Raw genomic sequence first — 22316 nt, 5'->3', positions numbered from 1 at the left:
TGAGTTTTGCAAAACCCAATTCTACTCTCCCAACTGCTTTTTCACGATGACTTTGGTTTAGCTTGATAGAGATATGGTCCATCTCATATGCTCTCTCTCTCTCTACGTGTCTCTTTCTTTCTATATCCATCTATATATCTAATCTCAACCTTTTCTTTTTCCATGCATGATGCATTTTCTCCTAGTCTTACTCTTCTTTACCTGCTCTCATTTTCTTTCTATTCCTGCCTAATTATAATTCCCACCTGGCCTAGCATATAACTTCTCTTGCTATGATTCCTTTATCTTATTCACAACCATACCAAACTAAATATATGTAATAGTTTTCTCTTTCCCTTCAACCACCCAAAACTAAGAAAACTATATGTATGTAACATAAATAAAAAGAAAAGGAAAGAAAAAACAAATTGCTGCTTAGCTAGTAGCTTTCAAGAATGAAATTAAAATGTCAATTGCTTTGCTAGCTTTCTTCTCCTTCTTGGGAAGCTTGCAATTTTAAACAGATAAAGCAGCACTTATATTCTTGAAAAATAACCCATCCATCTTCTTTTCATGCAAAAGGTTAAATTATATCCTTTCAAACAGTATTTTGTTTCTTTTTGAAAGAAAAGAAAACACACATTTTTATTTCCAATGAAAACTTGATGGTGGAATAGTATAAGGAGATCATCAATGGAGGCTCATGAAAAACAGCAATCCTTTGTGATCACAACTCTGCCATGCTCATTCTCATCCTCCTCCTCATCTTCTTCTTCTTCTTCTTTCACTGCTAGTATAGTTCCGCTTTCTTTCTCTCCGGATCAGAAAAGCCAACACCAAAGTGAGGGGCAACAAGCTGAAGACCAGCGGCCTTATCTACAAGAAAATGGGGAGGCATCCATGGAATTTCTGAGATTCATTAGCATCCCTGGCCATGGTGGTGGTGCTGTAAAGTGGAAGGACATAGAAAAGAGGTTCAACCGGCTTGCCTTAATCAGGAACAGCCATGAACCAGTCGTGAAATGGTCAGATTTTGGTTTTTGTATAGGTAAGAAAATCTGACTAGTTAGTACTTTTTCTCAGGAAGAAAAAAAACAATATAAATTTTCCCCACGGTAGGATATACATATTTTAACTATATTAATCTCTTAATGATTCTTGCATTATTTTAGAGAAAATGGAGACCCTTTTTGGCCATGGGACTAAAAGACCATTCTTTGTTTTCAAAAGCAAAAAGTTATTAATAAGAAAACACTACCTTTTCGTTTTTAAAATTTGAAACTTTTTTCTAAACTTGTGAATTCTATTTTGGCTATTGAAGTAAACTTATGTATTCTTGCCAAATTTTAATTATTTTTGGGCAGGAATGCAAGAATCTCAGGAGTTTGCTATTGAGCTATTAAGGGCTCTGAGAGGATCAAGAAGGAATTTGAAAATTGATTTATCAAAAGCTGAACTTCATAGATACTGGTGTCAAATGACTGACCCTTGCTTCCATTCAAGGATAAGGATTTTCTTTGACATGTAAAATTTATACATCCTCACTTAAATTTTACATTTTTCGTTATTCCTTTTCCAATAAATTTCCTTAACTCTGTAATTGACTTAAAACGCGGTGGGGGTGAATTTTTTTTTTTTTTTTTTTTCCTTTTTAGGTGTGATAGAAACATGGATGGGAAAATTACAGAGATGGATATTAAGCAGGTAAATTATTACATTTACTAGAAAGCTTTTCATACTAATTTGCATAAAAAAAAAAAAATTATTGGGTTTGATTTTGTAATCCTTTAGAATGAAGTATTTTCATAGAACTTTGATGTTCATGTTCTTTTGGATTTGTCTGATTTGGGCACTTTTACAGTCTATTCTTCTAAGTGCTTCTACAAATAAGTTGTCTCTGTCCCACGAGGAAGCAGAAGATTATGCTGCTTTAGTCATGGAAGAGGTTGACAAGGAAAACCGAGGCTACATTCAGGTACCCAGTTTAGCACTATAACAACCTATTAATATTTAACAAATAGAAAAATGAATCTGCTTCTGATGAGTAATTAGGGCATGTTTGGGATAGTTTTTACTTATAGTTTTGTTTCAAAGTAGTACAATAGATGAACAAAAATCCAAATACTACCTCAATACTACTTTTGAGCATTGAAAGCTAGAAACAACCTTTGACAAAGTCACTCCAACAAGACCCAATCGATGTCAACATGTTTGTGTCCATCTTGCAGTTATCTCAGTTTGAGACTTTCTTCAAAGTAAGCTTATCAAAGGGCTATTTTTCAACTAAACAATCATCAACCGCACATTATTCATATCCTAGTGAGGATCCATTTGATCAAGAAGAAGCATCAAGGGCTGAAATTCTATTCCGGGCATATTGGAGACGTGCATGGATAGTGTTGCTTTGGTTGATCATTTGTGTTTCACTCTTCACTTGGAAATTCATTCAATATCGCCATAGAATAGCTTTTCAAGTAATGGGATATTGTCTCTCCACTGCCAAGGGTGCTGCAGAGACTCTGAAACTCAACATGGCTCTGATTCTTCTCCCTGTTTGTCGTAACACAATTACATGGCTTCGTGTCCACTCTCAGATCAACTCAGTTGTTCCATTCAATGACAACATCAACTTCCACAAGGTAATTTGGCATTCAGAAAAAAAAATATATATATATATATATATATATATATATATATATAAATATATACACACATACAACATTCAATTAAGGATCTTTAGTAAAAAGTAAGTAAAAAAATACAAAATTCCATTAAGGATCTTTTTGAAACTTCTAACAAAAAAGTAGTTTGTCACATGGGGATGAAATACTAAAGGTGCCACTGCTCATGTGGTGATGATCTTGCAGTATACAAGTTACGAAATCAATGTCTATTACAATTTTGTTACCAGTGACAAATAGCAATACTAATTTTGTAGTACTTACTTTTATATAGCAGCAAATGTCTTACACTAACAAGCACATAACTTGGTGTAGCTGATTGCAGGAGGGATAGTGGTGGGAGTGATCCTACATGGTGGAACTCATCTTGCTTGTGATTTCCCAAGAATTAGTAGTTCTGACCACTTGATTTTCAGTCAGACAATAGCATCCCGATTTGGGTACCATCAACCATCATACATTCAAATATTAGCCACTACAGAGGTGGCAACAGGCATTGTCATGGTAATACTAATGACTATTGCATTTTCACTAGCAACAAAGTGGCCACGCCGCCGTTCACCTTCACTCCCTAGTTCAGTCCAGCGTGTCACTGGGTATAATACCTTTTGGTACTCCCACCACTTGTTCATTCTTGTGTATGCTTTGCTCGTTATCCATTCTATGTTCCTCTTCCTAACAGACAACACAATGGAGAAAACAGTAAGCCTTCTTTTATACTGGCATTTATCATGAAATACGAGTACAAAAAATGGGGTTTAAATGGCTATGATAAACTTTTTTTCTTTTTTCTAATTTTTTAACCCGTTTGTTGTTCTAAACATTTCCTTGAGCAGACATGGATGTATATTGCCATTCCTGTGCTAACATATATGGGAGAGAGAATCCTTCGTGCGGTAAGATCAGGGTGCTTTGAGGTGGAAATTCTGAAGGTATACCATCAAATTTCCCCATAAACTAGAAATACATAGAAAAGGGATAGTGTGAGAGTTTTTATAATTTTACAGGGGAAGATGAAAAAAGTGGAAGTTTAAGAGACAGATTGTAATTAAATCTCTCGTTATCTGTCACATAAAGAATATATGTGTCTCTATGTATATATATTTTCCTTGTCAAGTTTCAGGATTTTAGTTTTGTAGAAAAATGTAATCAAATTTAGTTTTCTTTTGGGGAAACTATTGCTAATTGTTCTTGTTGCTTCTGTTTGTTTTCTTTTACTTGGTTGCAGGCAAGTTTTTATCCAGGAAAGGTTTTGTCCCTAAAGTTTCAGAAACCAGAAACTTTTAGTTATCGGAGTGGCATGTACATATTCATTCAATGCCCTCAAATTTCACCACTTGAATGGTAATTGTTATATATGCACCTTAATCAAGTTATTTGTTTGTTTTTACACTTTATACAAATATATATATATATATATATATGTATATGTATGAGGGTTACCTTGCATTGCATACAAATATATACAAATACTGCTTGCTTAAAGCCTTAAAGCACCCAAGAAGTCAGTATAATTGGAAAAAGATTTCCATATATAATGGTAAATTTCTCCTCTCTTACAACTTCAGGCACCCATTTTCCTTAACTTCAGGACCAGAAGATGACTTCCTAAGAGTGCACATAAGAACTCTTGGAGACTGGAGCTATCAAATGTACAGTCTTTACCAAGAGGTAAAAACTGGGAGAAACTGAATGCAGACTGCCAATCCTTAAATTTAGCTGGAAAACTATCAAATCCCTCCGAAAATTTCATATCTTCTCAAGTTTTGCAGGCGACATCATCTGCAGTAAAGCAGTATCCTAAAATATACATAGATGGACCTTATGGAGCTGCCTCCCAAGACCATATCAAGTATGATATAGTTCTTCTAATTGGCATGGGAATAGGAGCTACACCTTTCATTAGCATCCTCAAAGACATTGTTAATGGTGTCCAAAATGCTCGCTGCAGCAATGTAAGATCCTTGTCTTTATAATCCTTCCTCTATGTTTGAAGTTTGGAATCCACTAAACTAAGAAAAGAAAAAACACACCGTGATCCTTACATTTGTAACCATTCTACAATAATTTTTTTTTCTTTTTATTATTTGGCTCTCTTCAACCAGACAATGAAAATTGCTGTCTTGGTAACTTTCTGTTGTCCAAACCTAACCTTCCATGTCCTTTCGGGAATTGAAGTTGTTTTTCTAATGTACTTACTAATACTCGCAATTGCTATTCTAATATTCTTCTTCAACATCAATACTCACTTTAGTGTACTTAAAAACAGAGTAGTTGCAGAGATTGCAGCATTAGAAAATGTCCATTAAAAGCTTACCTTTACTGGGTTACAAGAGAACAAAACTCCTTTGATTGGTTTAGAGATGAAATGAAGGAAATATCAAACTCAGACCAAAAGCAGGTATTAAACAGAAGCCAACAATATTTAACCTTTTGTTCATGATTTTGCAATCTAAACATCCTCTAACCATTCCAATTACTGTCTCTGGCAATTTTTGCAGTCTCCTATAGAGGTTCAGAATTTCCTCACCAGTGTATATCAGGAAGGTGATGCACGATCGGCTTTTATCAGTGCTATTCAAGCCTTGTATCATGCCAAACATGGCATTGATATTGTCTCTCGCACACCTGTAAATACTCCGACTTCTTTTCTTCTTCAAAACTCACTAGTCATTCAACCAACAAAAAAATTAGAAAAGGTCTCAAATGCCTCTAATATTGAAGAATACAACATAAAATCAATACTAGCATATTTATTATTATTACTTTTGGGCTTGTTTTTTAAATGTTTATTTATTTAATTTCCAGAGCTATCCTTTTGAGATGCTTATCGTTTAGTAAATATGCTTACTTGCTTAGCGAGGAAACATTAACAAGGAGTTTTGTTTAACTCTCTTTTGGCAGGAGCGACGCCACTCCTCATTTCTTCAAATTAGCATATGCATTTACATACCAATAATAGTCTTCATTTTCTTATCTTTTTCTTCATTTGAGGATTAGGCACTCTGGGAAAGGTATATTAGTTGAGAAATTGACATATAGAAAATGATTTTTTTGAGAAGGCATACATCCAAACCTAACATTGATACCCTACAAGTTTTCTAAGCAAATTTTGCGCATTAAACAATTCACCATCACACTTCCAAATCCCATAGATTGCAATCTTCTTCACTATTACATGAGTTTCTATTTTAGTTGACCAAATGAATTCCATTATTGGTTTTTGAAAATATAAGGTGTGCTTTATGGAACTTTCAGGTACGCACACATTTTGCCAGACCAAATTGGTTCAGCATCTTCTCAAAATTGGCTTGTAGACATAGAGGAGCAAAAATTGGTGAGATGCAAGAAAAATTTTCACAATGCATAATGCATTTGGCTATAGAGTTTCTTTGCATTGATAATTTTAGTATAAATTCATATTTAGCTTTCAATATAACTTGTGGGGTTTGTGTCAATAATGAGTAGTACTTATTCAAATTTCGTTTTTTTTTTTTTTTTTTTTTAATAAATTGGACAGGGGTATTCTACTGTGGTCCACCAGCATTAGCAAAACAGTTGGAGAGATTATGTATCAAATTCTCTACCAAAACCTCTACCAGATTTGCATTTCACAAGGAATATTACTAGATTTTTCTCCAAGTGTTTATGTTACCAATTCCATGATTGGTTTTTGGAGGTGCCTAACACACAAAGGTTAAAATTAATTGTATATAAATAATATAATAAGGTTTAGCGCTATTCCATGCTTTGGAAGGATTCTAACCTACTCAACAAGAACACTTTAATATTCTAACCTAACAATAATATAAAAGTGCATTTGACCAAAATTAACCCCAATTTCATGTCTTGGCACATGAAGTTTCAATTATTACAGTTTAATTGCTACCATACCGATAAAAATGGCTGGGAGATAGATTATCATTTGATTCTTAACCAATAACTCAACCGTGATAAAAACTCTCCATGTAATAAAAATGGGAGGACAATAACAACATTTTTTCCTACAGCATTGAAACTGAATAGATTTGTATACTTTTTTGGCTAAGGTTGTGATTGGAGATCCAAACCAGGATTATTTCTGTAGTTTAGCCACAGTTGCGTTCATGTAAAAGATCTGCTCTGCTTTCTTTGCCCAATCACTCACTTTTCTTTTCAAAACAAAATATGGTTTGACCTCTTCATTTCGGGCACCTTAATTGAAGTATCAAATCGAGTTTTCAGTACAATTTCACCCTCCAACAACATTCTCTCCTTCCCCACCCATAACACAATTTTTTCTGGTGATGAAAACAGATACACCATCCCTATGGACACTCCTTTTCAGTTACCAGTGATTCCATAACTTTAAAATGTGCTCAAAACACAGATTATTGACATTCGATAGACCTTGGTCTTTTAATTCTGAAGAAAACAAGCCATCTTACCAAATTATACAATAGCCTTGAGATGTTTGAGATGAATTTTATATGCAGAAACACGAAGAAAAAGAATCCCAAAATCAATTGAAACCATGTTCACATGATTTTTGTTCCCAGAAACTAAGGTCAGTTCTGGCACAATTATTAGAGCAAAACACCCTCAAAAGGTAGCACCATAAACTCAAATAAAACCTCTGCTATAACCTTATTTCGTCACCGTCAGATGAAAGACCTGTGGGTCTCATGTTCAACCCTCCAATGCTGATGCTCCAGAAATAATCTCGATCAATTCTGTGGTGATAGATGCTTGTCGAGTTCTAATGCAAATAATGGCATAAACAAACAAGATCAGTCGAACACATACATATAACCAGACTACTACAAAATTCATAGCATGTAGATAAGTAGTACTGACAGAAATAGCCCATTTGACCACTTAGGAAGAACCATGACGTTTTTCTTTACATTCATCTAGTTAACCCTTTTCCTCAACTATGGCTATGCAATACAAGGGAGTGTAAAAATTTTTAATCAGCACAAGTGACAGGATCCCATCAACTGATGATTTTATAGTGCTGGTTCAGTGCATTTCTAAAAACTTCAGAATCCAAACAAATAGAATGCATGCAGAATAAATTTATTTTCAAATAATCACAAAAATGTCATGATTTTACTGGATAAATAACTCTATGCACCATCCAATCTAAACTGTGTCACTCAAAGTGCCACTTTTATTTTCAATCTGCTCTCTCTTTCAAGCGAATATCTCTCAGGCCTCTATAAAACACTGTCTCATCTCATCTGTCTTGCAGTCCTAAAACCTGATTGCTCTATGCAACTCTCTAGGGCCAACTCCTTTTCCAACCCAGTCTCTTTAGTTAAGTCTATCTGAAGCCTCTCCAATACATTGTCCCATACCATCTCGTCAGACTTTTAGTCCTACCACCCTACTGCTCTCTGGTTCTGTCATGTTTCTTCGCTCTCCAGGTATTATCTATGACTTAATCTTTTCTCTTTACTCCTAGGTCTAATGGTCAAATGACCACCACATTTACCAGATGCTGCATTCTGCAGCTAAAATCAACCATCTGATCTAACTCATACAAAAACATGGCAGCTTGCAAGCGGCTCAATTTCCACGGGCCTTTTGACTTTTATCAAGTTTCTTTTTTTCTCAACCCAATCTACTCAGCTTGGTCCAACTCTAATGAGATAGCATGGACTCTGAATGGTCTACATGCATGCCACAGAGAGAGAGAGAGAGAGAGAGAGAGAGAGAGAGAGAGAGACCTATTATAAGTAAGTGTGAGGCGATCAAGCATCTCGCCAGCATTTCTGCTGGAGCTATCCATGGCGGACATCCTTGCTCCTTGCTCACTGCAAGCATTCTCCATTACCGCATTGAACAAGACCTGAGGAAGAAGTAACAATTCTTTTATGAAAAGTATTGTAAATGCATCATGAAATTTATAGGCATTATACTTTCTAGTAGAGATCTTCACTTAGGGGAAAAGTTGGATTGCATTCTGACGCTCCAATAAGCACTAAAATAAAACATAAAGGAATGTGCACATATAACTGCTAGGCACTGCAGCTCATATGTTTAGGGAGAGGGAGACCAGAAACTAAAATAAATTTAGCATCTTAAGTACCTAGGGCTGTCAAAAGTTATAGAATCAGAAATGTGAAGGTTAACACTATTCATTTATACTAAGCAGGTTTCTCATATTAGCTTTGTTCTTCAGAAGATAATTTTTTGAAAGAATTTACAAGAAGACTAATCATAGGGTATGAATTCAACTTAATTCCCATCCACTTACATAATAATCAACCTCACAAGAAAGAACTTACACAAGAAAACTGGAACTCAGCAAGATTCTGAAGTATTTCTGACTTTGTTTCACCACCTTCAATCTCATATGCGTCTAGATCACCAACCTTTCCGCCAGATTCAGATTCTCTCTCCACAATCTATACAAAAGACAGCATCATATATCCACTAAACAAAAAGCATAAAACTATATGAAAAAGAGATTTTTATTAACTATTCTTATTACCTCTGGAGATAACACGGTTGACATTGTTGGGATGAAAGAGACAACTGAGTGAAACTTGTTGAAGATAATTCTCAAAGCATCAAACTCCACATTTTTCAAAATGTCATCAGCCAGAACAGATACCTGAAGGAACAAATGTACAAAGAACGATGTAGGAAAATTTCTTTTAATACATTTCATATAATAAATACCCACATATGTAAAAGCACAAAAGAGTATATCAAAGAGATTTAATAGAATCCACATCATTAAGGAGGGTGGTGGTGGGAAATCCCTTGACCCTATCCATCTACGGAATGAACAGCAAATGAAGTCCGCAATAGGAAACTAATTAAAGCTTAAGGTCAATGTCTAAAGAGGCAAAGTATCATAGCAATATACAATACACAATCTTATATTTTACACATTGCGAACCAACAGCAGAAGGAAACCATGAACCAAAGGTGAAAGCCTAGTCAAATAGATGAAAAGATTTTGACCACACTTCCAGCTTTAATAATATTAAAAGAAAAATTACAACACCTTTATGATTTGCATAAATGCCTTTGTATTTTTAGAAATTTACAGAAAAACCCTTCTTTTTTTTTTTTTTTTTTTTTTGGCAATGAACCTCTTTTGTACATTTAATTTTTGAAATTGTGTAAATCAGGTGTAAGAAAATGTGCAAATGAAATAGTTTAATTGATTGTTAATTTGTATTTGAAAATCTGATGTTTAAGGTGAAAAATTCATATTCAAATTCAAAAAATTGTGTACAAAAAGGATAACATTGCAAAAAAGATAAAATGTATGGGATGTTTATGTAACTCTGAAAATTAATGGAATTTATTCAAAACTGACAAAACAAATGGAGTGTCATAATGATTTTCCCTATATGATAATAAATAACGTATAAAAGGCCAAAATTCAAGAGCATATATGTGCTTGTATACATTTGAAAATCATTTTTATATGGGCAAGAAGACAATATACTAACCTGAGAATAGTTCAAAGGATTCTTCTGCATCTCATTAACAGACAAATCAATGTCCTTCTTTGAGTCACGTATCAATTGAGCCTTTGCTTTTTCCCCCAAAATTACATATTTTGTTTCTTTATCAGGACCTATAGTGGCAACAGATATATTAATTCATATAGTATCCAATCTTCATAGGGATCAAGAGACAGACAATCAGCTTGCAAAAATACCAGAATTCAACCTATGCAAAGCCTTGCTTATCTTGACTGAAGTAGAGTTAATTCCACCACATAGACCTTTGTCCGAAGAAACAGTAACAATAACATTCTTCTTAACATCAACACCTAGCAAGAAAAGAATATACAATGAGGACAACTTAAAATAATTAAACAGAGCAATAGAAACATGATCAGTAAGGGGCACAGGTAAACCAATAGAAAAAATCTAATTCATAAAATATTACTTTGAAAAAAGCGAATTATCACACACTACTTTTTCGAAAAGATTGTTGCACAAAGTAGAATATTTTCAGCTGTCATTCGTAATAGAACTCTAACTCTTTTGGCAAATCTAAACTGTATGATTTTGATTCAGAAAACTCGCAGCAAACTATTTTAGCCTGGTTTGCTTTAGAATAAATTGGAGATACTTCAGCCTATAGTCTCTTTTCATCACTCTACTAAAATACAAATAAATGGACTAAATGGCCCAACACTAAAATACTTTAAAAAAAATAAAAAATAAACTGTAGTTTATTTTCCAGTAAGATTGATTATCCATCAGACTGCACTGGTAAATGCACAGTGAGAACTACAAACTATGAACTATTAAAATTGAATACACTATTTGTGCTGGTCTTAGGGCAAAATTATCTTATACACTTACCCGAAACATATTTTAACATAGTAAAACACATTATCAAATGATTAAGAATATGTCAGCAAGTAATCCTCTTGAGAATTGTATAGACTAGACAATGATTTGGAAGACATACTTGGAGTATCACCAAGAAGTGCAGTGAAAGGTTGCCAGAGGCCACGAGAGTTTTCAGCTTTAGTTTGAATTGCTCGTAACTTAGAGGCTGCAACCATCTTCATTGCCTTCGTGATTTTTTGGATATTCTTCACACTCTTCATCCGATTTCTAACTGTATAATAATGAAGTACCAAATCAACCAATGTCATTTTTGCCCCAAAAAAAAAAAAAAAAAAAAAAAAACCGAAAAGAAAGAAAAAGAAAAAAATGTAGTTAATTTACTAAATGATGACAAGAACAAAATTATATCACAAAAGAGAAAGGCAACATCATATAATGACCAAAAAAACCTACCAACTTGAGTTGAAATAGAGCGTACTCCATAAAGGGCCTGTTCCCTGTCCATCCAAGCCAACTACTTTAGTTGCAAGCAGAAATACAACAATTTTTTAACTCGTAAAGCAAACAAGTATACTTAAAACTATAAGATGACAGCAAATATGTCAATGTAAGGTTTTTGTCATTGATATGGATCTTTTCTTGATTTGCTTCTGATTAATAACAATGATTAAACAAATCATTTCCAAAGAAATCTAACAATAAACAGCAGAGTTAAAAAAAAAAAAAAAAAAAAAAGATTGATAATGTTGTGTGCTTCATCTAATTGAGAAAACAGAACTGTAACTGTCTATTGCTCCTATTACGACACCACCAATCAAAAAAATGTAGAAAAAGAAAGAAAGCATAAGAATATAATATTAAGCAAATATAATCTATTCAAAATTTAAAATAAAATGAAACGAAAAGCTGTCTCATAAGCTGTAATTAGTTTAAAGAAAGAAAAGCTTATAGCTTTCAATAAAAGCAACAAGGTAATTTTTTAAGCCAAAAACAGGTTACATATGACATGCATATAGATTACTCAAACAATAAAACTAAAAATAACAGCTTTTTTTTTTTTTTTTTTTTTTTAAATTTCAGGCATGGTTAAAAGAAATGAAGTTTTTATATCTCACACTATATCGACTTGTCACTTCCTAGCCAGCTATGCCTAATGCAACCATTTAACTTAAAGGCGGAGACTGTCTCCTTTTAGTCACCAAGTAAACACAAATTGCAATGTGAAAATTATATCTCCGATTTCCATAATTTTCTTTCATGGCAAGTACAATGTTGAATAACATAACAATATACTCAGAAAAAATAATAGAAACACAGTGAAATGTCTCTAATAGTTCATTAGTCCTCAGAAACAGCTCTGACTTTTTATATTTAGCAATTATTTGTGCCCTTTCTCTTTCATTTGTACTCTCAATAGGCAAAAGTTATAGATTAAAAAATAAAATAAATAAATAAGTAAAATTTATTTCTGTTTGTTAACCGAGAAAGTTTCTTCATTTTTTAGGTATTAGAATGTACATAAACCGTATAACTACAGCCACAGCTCAGTCGAGCCCATTACATCCACTCGTCAAATCTGATGCAGACATTTTACGCCTAAGACTTGAACTTTCTAACGATTAGAATAAAAATACCGAAATGTTCATTTTCCTCAACCTTATTTTCCCCTCAACTTTCTTTATAACCAAACAGGAGCAGAATGAGAATACACGATGCACAGAACAAGAATAAAAATAGATATTAGAAAAATGAAGGGGCAAAAAAAAAAAAAAAAAAAAAAACGTACTCAGATGGGAAAAGAGAGGACCGGACTGCGTTGATTGGACGGGGAGCGATGAGAGGGGCCAAGCGCCTCCCTTCTCGTCTCAGAGCAGCCATCGCCATTGCTTTGGGATTCGATGGTGGAGATTTCGCAAACCCTAGAACTGGTAGCTGTGGATCGGAATTTTTGAAGAAGAAAGTGGCGAGCTCAGGATACCCTTTTCACTCTTTGACGCTGAGGGTAGGGGAAAATTTTCTAATACTTCCGGTGTTCCCACAGCTCAGTACTCCTTCGGTTCAATATTTGACACGTGGATTATTATTATTATTATTATTTTCCAAATCATGATCAGCTCTTTTCTTCTCTAAATGCACGTTATCTCACTCTGTTTATCTCGAATTCACGCTTTTCCTTCCTTAAAACACGGCCTCTCATTTCCTAGAACACACGGTTTCTAACCTTTGTAATTTCAAACTTACAAAACAAATTTTGTCAAGGAAATAAAGAAGTCTATGCAGATGGGAAGGAAATAAAGAATTATATCCGGATGGGATAAGGTAAAATTCAAAATTTTGATGTTAATAGAAATATTAAAAGTTTAAAATATAAAAATCTGGATAGAAATATTAAAAAGTATTCAATATCGATAAAAAATTATAAAAATGATAGAAATTTATTTTTAAAAATAAAAATTTTTATTGAACCTTTAGAATTTATTTATTTAATCCATCAATTATCAAATTAATTATAAAATTTGTTAAAATATTAAATAAATATTATATTCTTCTTAATCAATTAATTTATAATAAATATTAATGAGTATAAATAAATTATTATTAATAAAAATATATCAAAACATACATATTTGATAAAATTATTTATTAACTAAAATATATAAAATAATTATTACAATTATATTATATTTTATAAATGTCATTTTAATACCATATAGAACTTATGGGTGGTTGAAAATCATCGATATTTTCCTCATTTTGATTTTGAAATATGAAATATGAAAAGTAGTTATGAAAAAATATATCTACTTGATAATTTTGCATATTATTGTTATTATGCCAACCATATGGATCTTGCATTATTGGTTGACTATGTATATAACTACTACTATCTGATGGTTGAGTTTTAGATGGTATCCATGAGTTGCTACTTGATGACATTCCATAAATATCCATTGAATAAAGTTATGAAAATGACTTTCAATCTTCATTGATCTAAAATTTATAGAAATCGACTCAATTTCTTGTTGTGACATCTTCATTATAAATTTCCCTTTATGCATATAGTTTTTTCCAATAGCACCAATTCTTTAACCTGTATTTCTATTCCCATTATCTTCATAATCATGTGTGTTGCATATGTGTAATATTGTTCATGCTTAATTTATGATTTGCCAGGTTAAAAAATATAATTCACAATTTTTGTATTTTTGCTTTATCAATAGTCAATAAATATAACTTATTAATGTCATTCGATTCAATTTATTTTATTTTACTTATATTACTAATTTTTAAAAGACAATTAAAGGCTAAAAAAACTATCAATGAAATTATTTGATAAAAAATTACATTAAATATCAATAATATTTATAAATTTTTTTAAAAAAATTTATAAAATTTATAAAATTTCATGGATATTTTCGAAATTCAGTGGAAATTATAGATTTTTTAATCAAATTATGAAAGATTTGATTTGAATATTTTGCCGGAAATTTTCATGAAAATTATAAAGAAATATCAAAAATTGAAACAGATATTGCGGAAATTTTATCTGTTTCCATGTGTAACTTAAGTTTCGTTTCTACCCCACAGAAAAAATGAATATATCCATGAAATTTCCAAGATATTTTTGATTTTTTAAAACTTGGGTTGAGGTGGGGAAGAGAAGAGAGAGAAAAAGAAAGAGCCTCCATTGCAAATTTGCAGAAGAAAAAAAAATTGGAGATAAAATAAGGGCTGAGGCAAAGAGAAAGCAAGAAGGGCTTTTGGTGAGAGTAACATTGTTGTTTTGTTGGTTTTTTTTTTTAAAAAAAAAAAAAACAGAAAATTATGCCTTGGACCCTTAAAATAGGAAATTCTTTTGTGATCTACACTCTAAAAGTTTTTTTTTTTTCTTTGGGTTATGTAAATAGGTGTGTGAAGAAAATGTTAAATAATTTTATCTATCAATTCATTACCCAACTTCGACCTCTACAATTCCATAATCTTTAACTCTTTTCTTTTTATGTTTTTTTTTCTAATTTTTTTTTCTTTTGGAAAAATTGGTACTTGATTTGTGAGTTTGAAAATTGTTGGAGTAGAATTGTAAAAATTGTATTAGGTAAGGAGAAATGGCAATAAAACAAGGAAAACAGTTAACGAATGCATACGGAATAATAGAGATCCGTTTATGACCTGGAAAGATATACACATGTCAAGTATTTAAGGGAAAGAGTACTAAGCTATAGTTACTCCGAAAGTATTAGAAATTTTTCTGGGTTTTTTCGAAAAGTAGCCATCCCGTAAATGGTTTTTTGAAGAATAGCAAATTTAAAAAAAAAAAAAAAATAGCCAACTTTTAGGACATCCGAACTAAAATACCCTTTATTACTATTTTTTTTTTAATCTTTTTTCCCTACCAAAACACTTATTTTCTCTGCTTTCCCTTTCCCTTTCCTTTTTGAAACACAGCAAGGCCTTCGAACACACTAGGGCTTTACTTTTCCCGTTCGAAACACATCATTCAAACACAACTAGGGCTTTCCTTTCCCTTTTGAAATAGACCATTTGACCCTACTCACAATTCCTTTCCTCCTATCCATTATTGAGGTTGAAGAAGCAACCTCTGCTTTCACAAGTCCAAACTATAAAGCTGAGGACCCAAAAATCTTCCTCCTTTTCCGTTGTTGATGCTGCACAGTCCAACTTCTTCAAACGTTAGTTTCGCTCCCTTTTTCTTTTAGCCTTTCCCTTTCGAAACACACCATTCGACTCTACTCATAGTTCCTTTCTTCCGATTTGTCATTAAGGTTGAAGAAGCAACCTCTACTTTTACAAGTCCAAAGTAGGAAGCTAAGGACCCAGAAATCTTCATCCTTTCCTGTTGTTTATGCTGTACAGTCCAACTTCTTCAAAGGTTAGTGTCGCTCTCTTATTATTATTATTTTTTTACCTTCACTTTAACATCTCCACCTATTCCCTGTAAAAACTTTCAATTTGATTCCGCTTCTCAACTGGGTTTTTGTTTTCCTTATTATTCCCTCTTCATTTTTATACATTATGTACCAAAAAAGTGGTTTTTTTTTTATGGTCGATTTTTTTTTTTTTGGGGGTTTTATAGGTTTGATAAGGAAAAAAGTTTTCTACATATAATAGATAAATAGACGTTGATGTCTATGTCTGATAAGGAGATCTCCAACGTCGGCATTAGTGGTGGTGGTGGTGAAGGTGGTGGTGGGTGTGGAGGTGATGATGGTGATGAAGACGAGGATGAGAGTGGTTGTGTTTGTGTCTGATATGGTTCTGAGGGCATTTTGTTTTGGATAACATGCCTAAATATTTGATGTTGACTGTTTCATTTTATTGTGTAAGTTGGTGCCAATTACTCTCTCTAGTCTAGCCCACATGGTGATGATTTAAGGAAGGGAATTCATCAGTGCTACGCATATATATCTGGGAAGTAGTGTGAAATTGAAATGGTTGGGGTGTTCTATAGGCATTTGGCATGTTCTTCTCCAAGTACCTGAATAAGTTTTTAGATGTGCAACTCATCATTTATAGTTGAAGCATATAGGTGATGAAATCATTCTTTTACTCTCTACAGGCCTTTAACAGATACCATAACTTGATTTTAAAAGTTTGATATGCATAATATTATTCTTGGTCCATGGATTTCTTTATTTCTAGTTCCAGGAAACCTTTTTCTTGATTTTTATGGGAGACAAAGCAAACACCTGTAGCTATTAATGAGATATTTTCTTGAGAATGAGGAGATTTTGATTGCTAAAATCACCATAAAAGTATCTTATAGAAAATTATTTCTGCTTGCTTAAGCATGTAAACTTTCTGATTTAACAATGCAAGGAAGATCTACTTGTTTATTGATTTTTTGAATAGCCTTTTGCTGTGTATCTGCAATTATAATATGCATGTCTTTTATAAACTTAAGAGGCTATGCAAACAGAATGTCGTTTAGAAATTAACCTCTTTATGTTTCTGTGGCTTAAATTCAGATGTCATTTAAAAATACATGTATAGAAAAAAGAGGTTACATAAGTTGCAAATATGGTTTTTGCTCTTAGAAAACTGTTTGTATATGGGATTGTTGATCCTGTAATTCTAATTGGTTTTTCTGAATTAGTAATCTGTTCTAATTCAATTCGTGAATTGTAGGTGTATTATATCATTGAAATTGCTTGTCATTGTTGTGGTCAATACCTCTGGGATCTAGCCTACACATTTCCTTCTCTACTTTTCTGGGATTCATTGAGTATACGTTGAAAAACATATAACTTGTTGGATTTCATTTTCACATATGCATTTTTTCAACTCAAAATATGTATGAATTGTGTATTACATTTATTTTTCTACCCCTGTTGATCTTATATAGAGGTTGTTGTAATTTGTGTTCAGGTGCTGGAATTTCCCTTTCATCTTTAGTAGTTGTAGAAGGAAAGATTTGTTGGGATCCTTACTAATATTGAATTTCTATATTTTTCAGCATTGGAGGAGCAAGTGATGGAATGAGCAGAAAATTGAAGCACAAAAGTTGCCATCATTAGAGTTACAAGTGTTTGCTGAGAAAATTACACACACACACTTACAAAGATAGAGAAAGAGAGAGAGAGATATATATATAAATAGATAGAGAAGCATTGGTGGCGGTTTGTCCCCCATTAATGTAAGTTGCTTCTCTGAACAAAACAAAAAATTGTTGTAAACTAATTTCGCTTTAATGTAACGAACTAATCTGAGAACCTTTATTTATGTTGTATTGGATGGTTCTTCAGAATTGTTGATAATTTCCATGATGGATTATTTTAGAGATGATAAGTCATCTCTTTATAAATTGCTCAATTTTGAACCTTTGTCATTATGAGCTATGCTTATAATATTGTGTTATTTGGTGTGACGGAAATATTTGTGTTGCATGGTTAGGATGTGAAATGTGAAATTAAAACTATCATGAAGTTGTGTTTTTGTTTGAATTTAATGGGAGGTTTGAATGTGAAACCATAATATATGTCTTAGAACTATAGGTTATCCTTAGGAAGCAATGTCACATGCCCATGGTTGGTTTGTTTCCTAATGTATAATGTACACTAATATATAGAAGATATTGTAGCTTTTAAATCCACATATGTGCTGGTTCGAAAAGATTCTTTAGCCATTTTCATTATATTTTTGCACAAATCCCGTTAGGTGTATATCATTTAGGTTCTGGAAAATTTTTCGCTTGGCGGAAAAGTTTTTCCTTTAGGTGGAAAATTTTTCCTCAAGGCAAAAAACTTTTTCCTCCAGGCTGAAAATTTTTCCTTCAGGTGGAAAATTTTTTCCTCCAGGCGGAAAAATTTTCCTCCAGGCTTTCCTCGTGTCGGAAAAAACATTTCCTCCATATGTTATGCTTTGTTGTATTTGATTTGTAGATAAATGGATTCAGATTACCAACGAAGGTTTTGGGACTCGAAGATATCGAGGGCAAAGGTTAATTGTAGATAGAACTTCTGGAAAGCCGTGTCGGATATTAAGTTCAAGCTGACTCCAGCCCAAATAAAGAAGTTCAAGGATAGCTGTTTTGGCCACTTTTTGAAGGCCAACGAGATACAATTTAGTGGTCACATTGTCAACAGCATGCTGTATAGGCTATGTGTTTGCGACGACAAGGATTCTATAGTATTTAATTTTGGAGGGCGTGGTGCTAGATTTTTGCGGAGAGACTTCACCATAATTACAGGTCTATGGTTTGGTTACGAACCCAATAAGCGAGTTAACATCTCTACTCGTATTAGTGACACGTATTTTGGTGGAAAGCGAAAGGTCACTAACTCGGAGACAACCGAAGCTTTCATGACCACATAGTGTCAAGACGATGATGAAGCCGACGATGATAGATTGAAATTGGCTTTATTATATTTCCTAGAAACGGTTCTTCTAGGCAAAGAAAGCATGGCCATCGCATCCCATAATCACTTGGAGATGGTGGACGATTTAGAGTACTTCAATAACTATCTATGGGGTACTTTATCATATACCACCACCATTAAATCGTTGAAGAGTGCTTTTGAGCATAGAGAGTCCATGGCTTTAAACAAGTCAACGAGTTATAGTCTTTGTGGGTTTCCTTTGGCTTTCATGGTAAGTTTATTACACTATTATTTAAAGTTTGTTACACTTGTATTTATGGTGTGTATTTCTTTACTTACTCATTATTAATTAATTGTTTAATAGATTTGGGGTTTTGAGACAATTCCTTCGTTAGGTCAAGCATTTGGAAAGAAGTTGTCGGGCATGGCATTCCCTCGAATTCTTAATTGGCATATTTCACAAGTGCCAGGATTTGAGAAGGCCACTGAACTCTTCGATCATCGTGATGTAAGTATATGAGTTCTTCCACTTATATGTACAAATATATATATATAAATATACATTCCAACATAGTAATATTATTTATAGACTTTTGCAGTATTTTAAGTAATATTATTATTACTTAATAATCATTTGATGATAATCCCTTTTGTCTTTTGCAGTATTTCGTTCATGGCTTAATAAATGTAACTGAATTTGAGCATGCATATATTGGCAAAATTGCATGGGATGTACATCATGACATTACTCCATACAGTGTTTCACTTGCTGTTGGAGACAAGCCACCACACGGAAGTCATGGTGAAAAAGATGAAGGTGTTCCACTTACAAGTAGTGGAAGAAGTAAGAAATGAAAACAGGCGTCTGTGGAAAGTAAGAGTAAAGGAGGGAGGCGGCGAATGGGAGATAAGCCGATAGACTAGCCTTCATCATCGACTACAAGAGTTGCTGCTCATGTTCGTGTTAAACCATTGACTCCATCCCAACCTCCAACGACTCCATCCCATGATGAGGTTTGAATAAATTGTATGAATATTTATCCTTTTTATTATTGTAAGTACTAATCATTATTGTTTCTTTTAGGTACCTTTGAGAGAGAGATTAACTATCCTTGAAGGTGAAGTGGCTAATGTAGGGCAAGACGTTAAGGATTTAAGAATCGCCATGCTTAGAGAGTTTGCAAGTTTGGAGACCAAGCTTGATAAGTTAATGAAGCACCAAGGAGTGGGAGTTAATGCTGACAGGTTGGGAGATAGGATGGAAGCGGATGTTGACGGGGATGAAAATAAAGAAGAGTTTGGTCTCAATGCGACCCCCGTTGATAGACAGTCACATCCATCTGTTGTAGACGATGCAGGACCAAGTGTTACGATTATCGAGAAAGTGTCTCTATCAGAGTTTCTAGCCGGGAGACGTGCAAGAAAGGTAGTAGCTGCTAAGCAAAGGATAGATATTGGGAGGCGGGATAGGAAGGCGGTAGCAGCTATTACAACTCCTTACAGTGTTGGAGGCTTGCAGAAAAAACTGCAGCACACTTTACCCAGTGATTCTTCTACTTTGAAGTTCGACCCATACAAACTAGTACCCACGCGACTTGTAAAATTTTTTGACCAATTTATGAAGTCCGGTTGGGCAGCAAAGGTTGATATGGACATTTTGTCTGCGCGTAAAGACTTTTTCCAGTTGCTTAAAACCAGTGAGAAATGGTTGAATCACGATGTAAGTATTTTTCGATCAAGATTTTTATTTTATAATTTGATAAATTCCATAGATAGTTGTTCAACTGCATGGATGTAATTTAAAATTAACTCGTCTTTCAATGCAGCATATGGAAGTCCTGCCTTACTTATTTCGTGTATGTGCCAATCGATTCCCTAATATTTTTTATCCTAGTTTTGAGGTGATAGATGAAGGATTTTGGGTAAGTAAACACGTATTAAAGGCCAGGTGTCCTATATGTGGCTATTGTGATTTTGGGTAACTAATAACTTATTTTGTTGTAGGTATACATTGAGTAGTGTTATGGAAAGTTCCTCGCCAATCCATCTAAGTTCTAATTCTCATATGCAATGCAAGAATATGTATTGGGGATTCGAATGAAGGAGTCGAAGCCATGGAAATGCGTAAATCACGTACAATATAGATGTCCAAATTGTGTAATGTTAACTATTCATTTATTCATGTGCCTTTCTTTATTTGTTGTGCTAACTGAAATCCTATAATGTATTGACAGTTGTTGATTCCACTAAACAAGCAAAACATACAGTGGCTTGTAGGGCACGTGGACTTGAAACAGCGTCGTATGACTGTATATGACTCAGATGAGGCTGGCAATCGAAATAAGGGAGAAATTTATTTCCAAAAATTATGCATTATGTTACCTTATTTACTACAGTATGCATCCTTTTATAAGCAGCGGATGGATCTTGTAGACTCCGTTGATGAGTTTACATGTGAATCGGCACAAATTCCTCTCAGCAAAGTAACGAGTAAAGCCCCTTAATACGTACATGTTTGTTGAATAAATATTAACTATTGAATATGGTTCTAATAATACTAATATATGTTATAATAATTGTTTTTTTGTAGTGGTGACTGTGGCATGTTTATACTCAAGACCATCAAGTTTTTACATGCTAGATTACCAATGACATTCACACAAGATGACATGGAGTTCTTTAGGAGGAAGTATGCATATGAGGCTTACAACAAAGAACTAAGCATATGAGCTGGGTGGTGACGTATTTTTCTTTCCTTCTGTCATGTTTATAGATGCATATTCTTTATTATATTAGAATTTTAATTGTAAAGATAATGGTGGCTTATAATGTTCATTTAACAAAAATAACAATGTGTTATTGATGTAAGGATAACTAATTGACCTTATAAAATGTGCCATGTTTATTTATTAGAATTCCATTATGCACAAACGTCTTACGAGCTCAATTGCAAATTCTAAAAAAGTTTCTGCTTGTCGGAAAATATTTCCTCTAAGCTGAAAACTTTTCCTCATGGAGGAAAAATTTTCCTCCAGTCGGAAATCCCATATGGAGATCAATTGAAGCCTCTGGATAATTTTTCGCCAGGCGGAAAATTTTTCTTCCAAGCAGAAATCATTTTCCTCCTATTGAAAAAAGTTTTCTCCAAGCGGAAATCGTTGAATAATTTTTACTCCTATTAGAAACTAATTTCCTCCACTTGGAAAATCAATTTCTAATAGATTATTTAAGTTAATAGTAGGGTAAAAAAATTGAGAGTGGAGACAAATATTATATAAGATGAAGATGGACTTAACAAAAAATGTATTGACATTTAAAATCAATAACCATTTTAAAGAAAAGAAAAAATGATATATATTTGTTTTTCTTTTCAAAATCATTTGGACATTTCATAAAAATGAGATGTAAACAAAAGATTTAAAATCAACTTCAGAAAACCTCTTTTCACTTAGAATTAAATTTAAAAAAAAAAAAGAATTGCTAATAAATCTTTCACCGTGGAGTAG

General features: G+C 33.3%; 2 protein-coding genes and 1 long non-coding RNA gene across 3 annotated transcripts; 1 reads left to right on the top strand and 2 right to left on the bottom strand.

The window, feature by feature from the left end:
* The first annotated feature begins 173 nt into the window (after positions 1 to 173).
* On the top strand, positions 174 to 6399 carry LOC107419049 (respiratory burst oxidase homolog protein A). Its single transcript, XM_048474089.2, has 14 exons — positions 174 to 1027; positions 1344 to 1503; positions 1635 to 1683; positions 1841 to 1954; positions 2208 to 2618; positions 2976 to 3362; positions 3497 to 3592; positions 3889 to 4004; positions 4229 to 4331; positions 4433 to 4615; positions 4930 to 5061; positions 5162 to 5290; positions 5919 to 5997; positions 6181 to 6399. Exons 1-14 carry the CDS (start codon positions 673 to 675, stop codon positions 6288 to 6290), a joined length of 2424 nt encoding a protein of 807 aa, XP_048330046.2. The 5' UTR covers positions 174 to 672; the 3' UTR covers positions 6291 to 6399.
* Positions 3206 to 5906, bottom strand: LOC132800584 (uncharacterized). The gene is made up of 3 exons (XR_009635746.1): positions 5512 to 5906; positions 5191 to 5326; positions 3206 to 3335 (listed from the first exon to the last, which is right to left on the bottom strand). It is a non-coding gene; the product is annotated as an uncharacterized LOC132800584 (long non-coding RNA).
* Positions 6400 to 7002: 603 nt separating the features above from the next.
* LOC107419050 (ATP synthase subunit gamma, mitochondrial) lies at positions 7003 to 12974 on the bottom strand. Its single transcript, XM_016027771.4, has 9 exons — positions 12759 to 12974; positions 11426 to 11469; positions 11091 to 11243; positions 10327 to 10440; positions 10115 to 10242; positions 9139 to 9261; positions 8933 to 9052; positions 8372 to 8493; positions 7003 to 7398 (listed from the first exon to the last, which is right to left on the bottom strand). The coding sequence occupies exons 1-9, from the start codon at positions 12854 to 12856 to the stop codon at positions 7329 to 7331; spliced, it is 972 nt and encodes a 323-aa protein (XP_015883257.3). The 5' UTR covers positions 12857 to 12974; the 3' UTR covers positions 7003 to 7328.
* Between the last annotated feature and the right edge of the window lie 9342 nt (positions 12975 to 22316).

Source organism: Ziziphus jujuba, chromosome 2, assembly GCF_031755915.1.
Source record: "Ziziphus jujuba cultivar Dongzao chromosome 2, ASM3175591v1".
NCBI classification, from domain to species: domain Eukaryota; kingdom Viridiplantae; phylum Streptophyta; class Magnoliopsida; order Rosales; family Rhamnaceae; genus Ziziphus; species Ziziphus jujuba.
This window is presented reverse-complemented; position numbering and strand designations above follow the sequence as displayed.

Coding starts and splice junctions, on each gene's coding strand:
- LOC107419049 (XM_048474089.2), top strand. CDS start 673: ATGGAGGCTCATGAAAAACAGCAATCCTTTGTGATCACAACTCTGCCA. Junction 1,684..1,840: donor CAGAGATGGATATTAAGCAG/GTAAATTATTAC, acceptor GCACTTTTACAG/TCTATTCTTCTAAGTGCTTC. Junction 3,593..3,888: donor TTGAGGTGGAAATTCTGAAG/GTATACCATCAA, acceptor ACTTGGTTGCAG/GCAAGTTTTTATCCAGGAAA.
- LOC107419050 (XM_016027771.4), bottom strand. CDS start 12,856: ATGGCGATGGCTGCTCTGAGACGAGAAGGGAGGCGCTTGGCCCCTCTC. Junction 10,441..11,090: donor ACTTCTTGGTGATACTCCAA/GTATGTCTTCCA, acceptor TTTTCTTGCTAG/GTGTTGATGTTAAGAAGAAT. Junction 10,243..10,326: donor TTTGCATAGGTTGAATTCTG/GTATTTTTGCAA, acceptor TTGCCACTATAG/GTCCTGATAAAGAAACAAAA.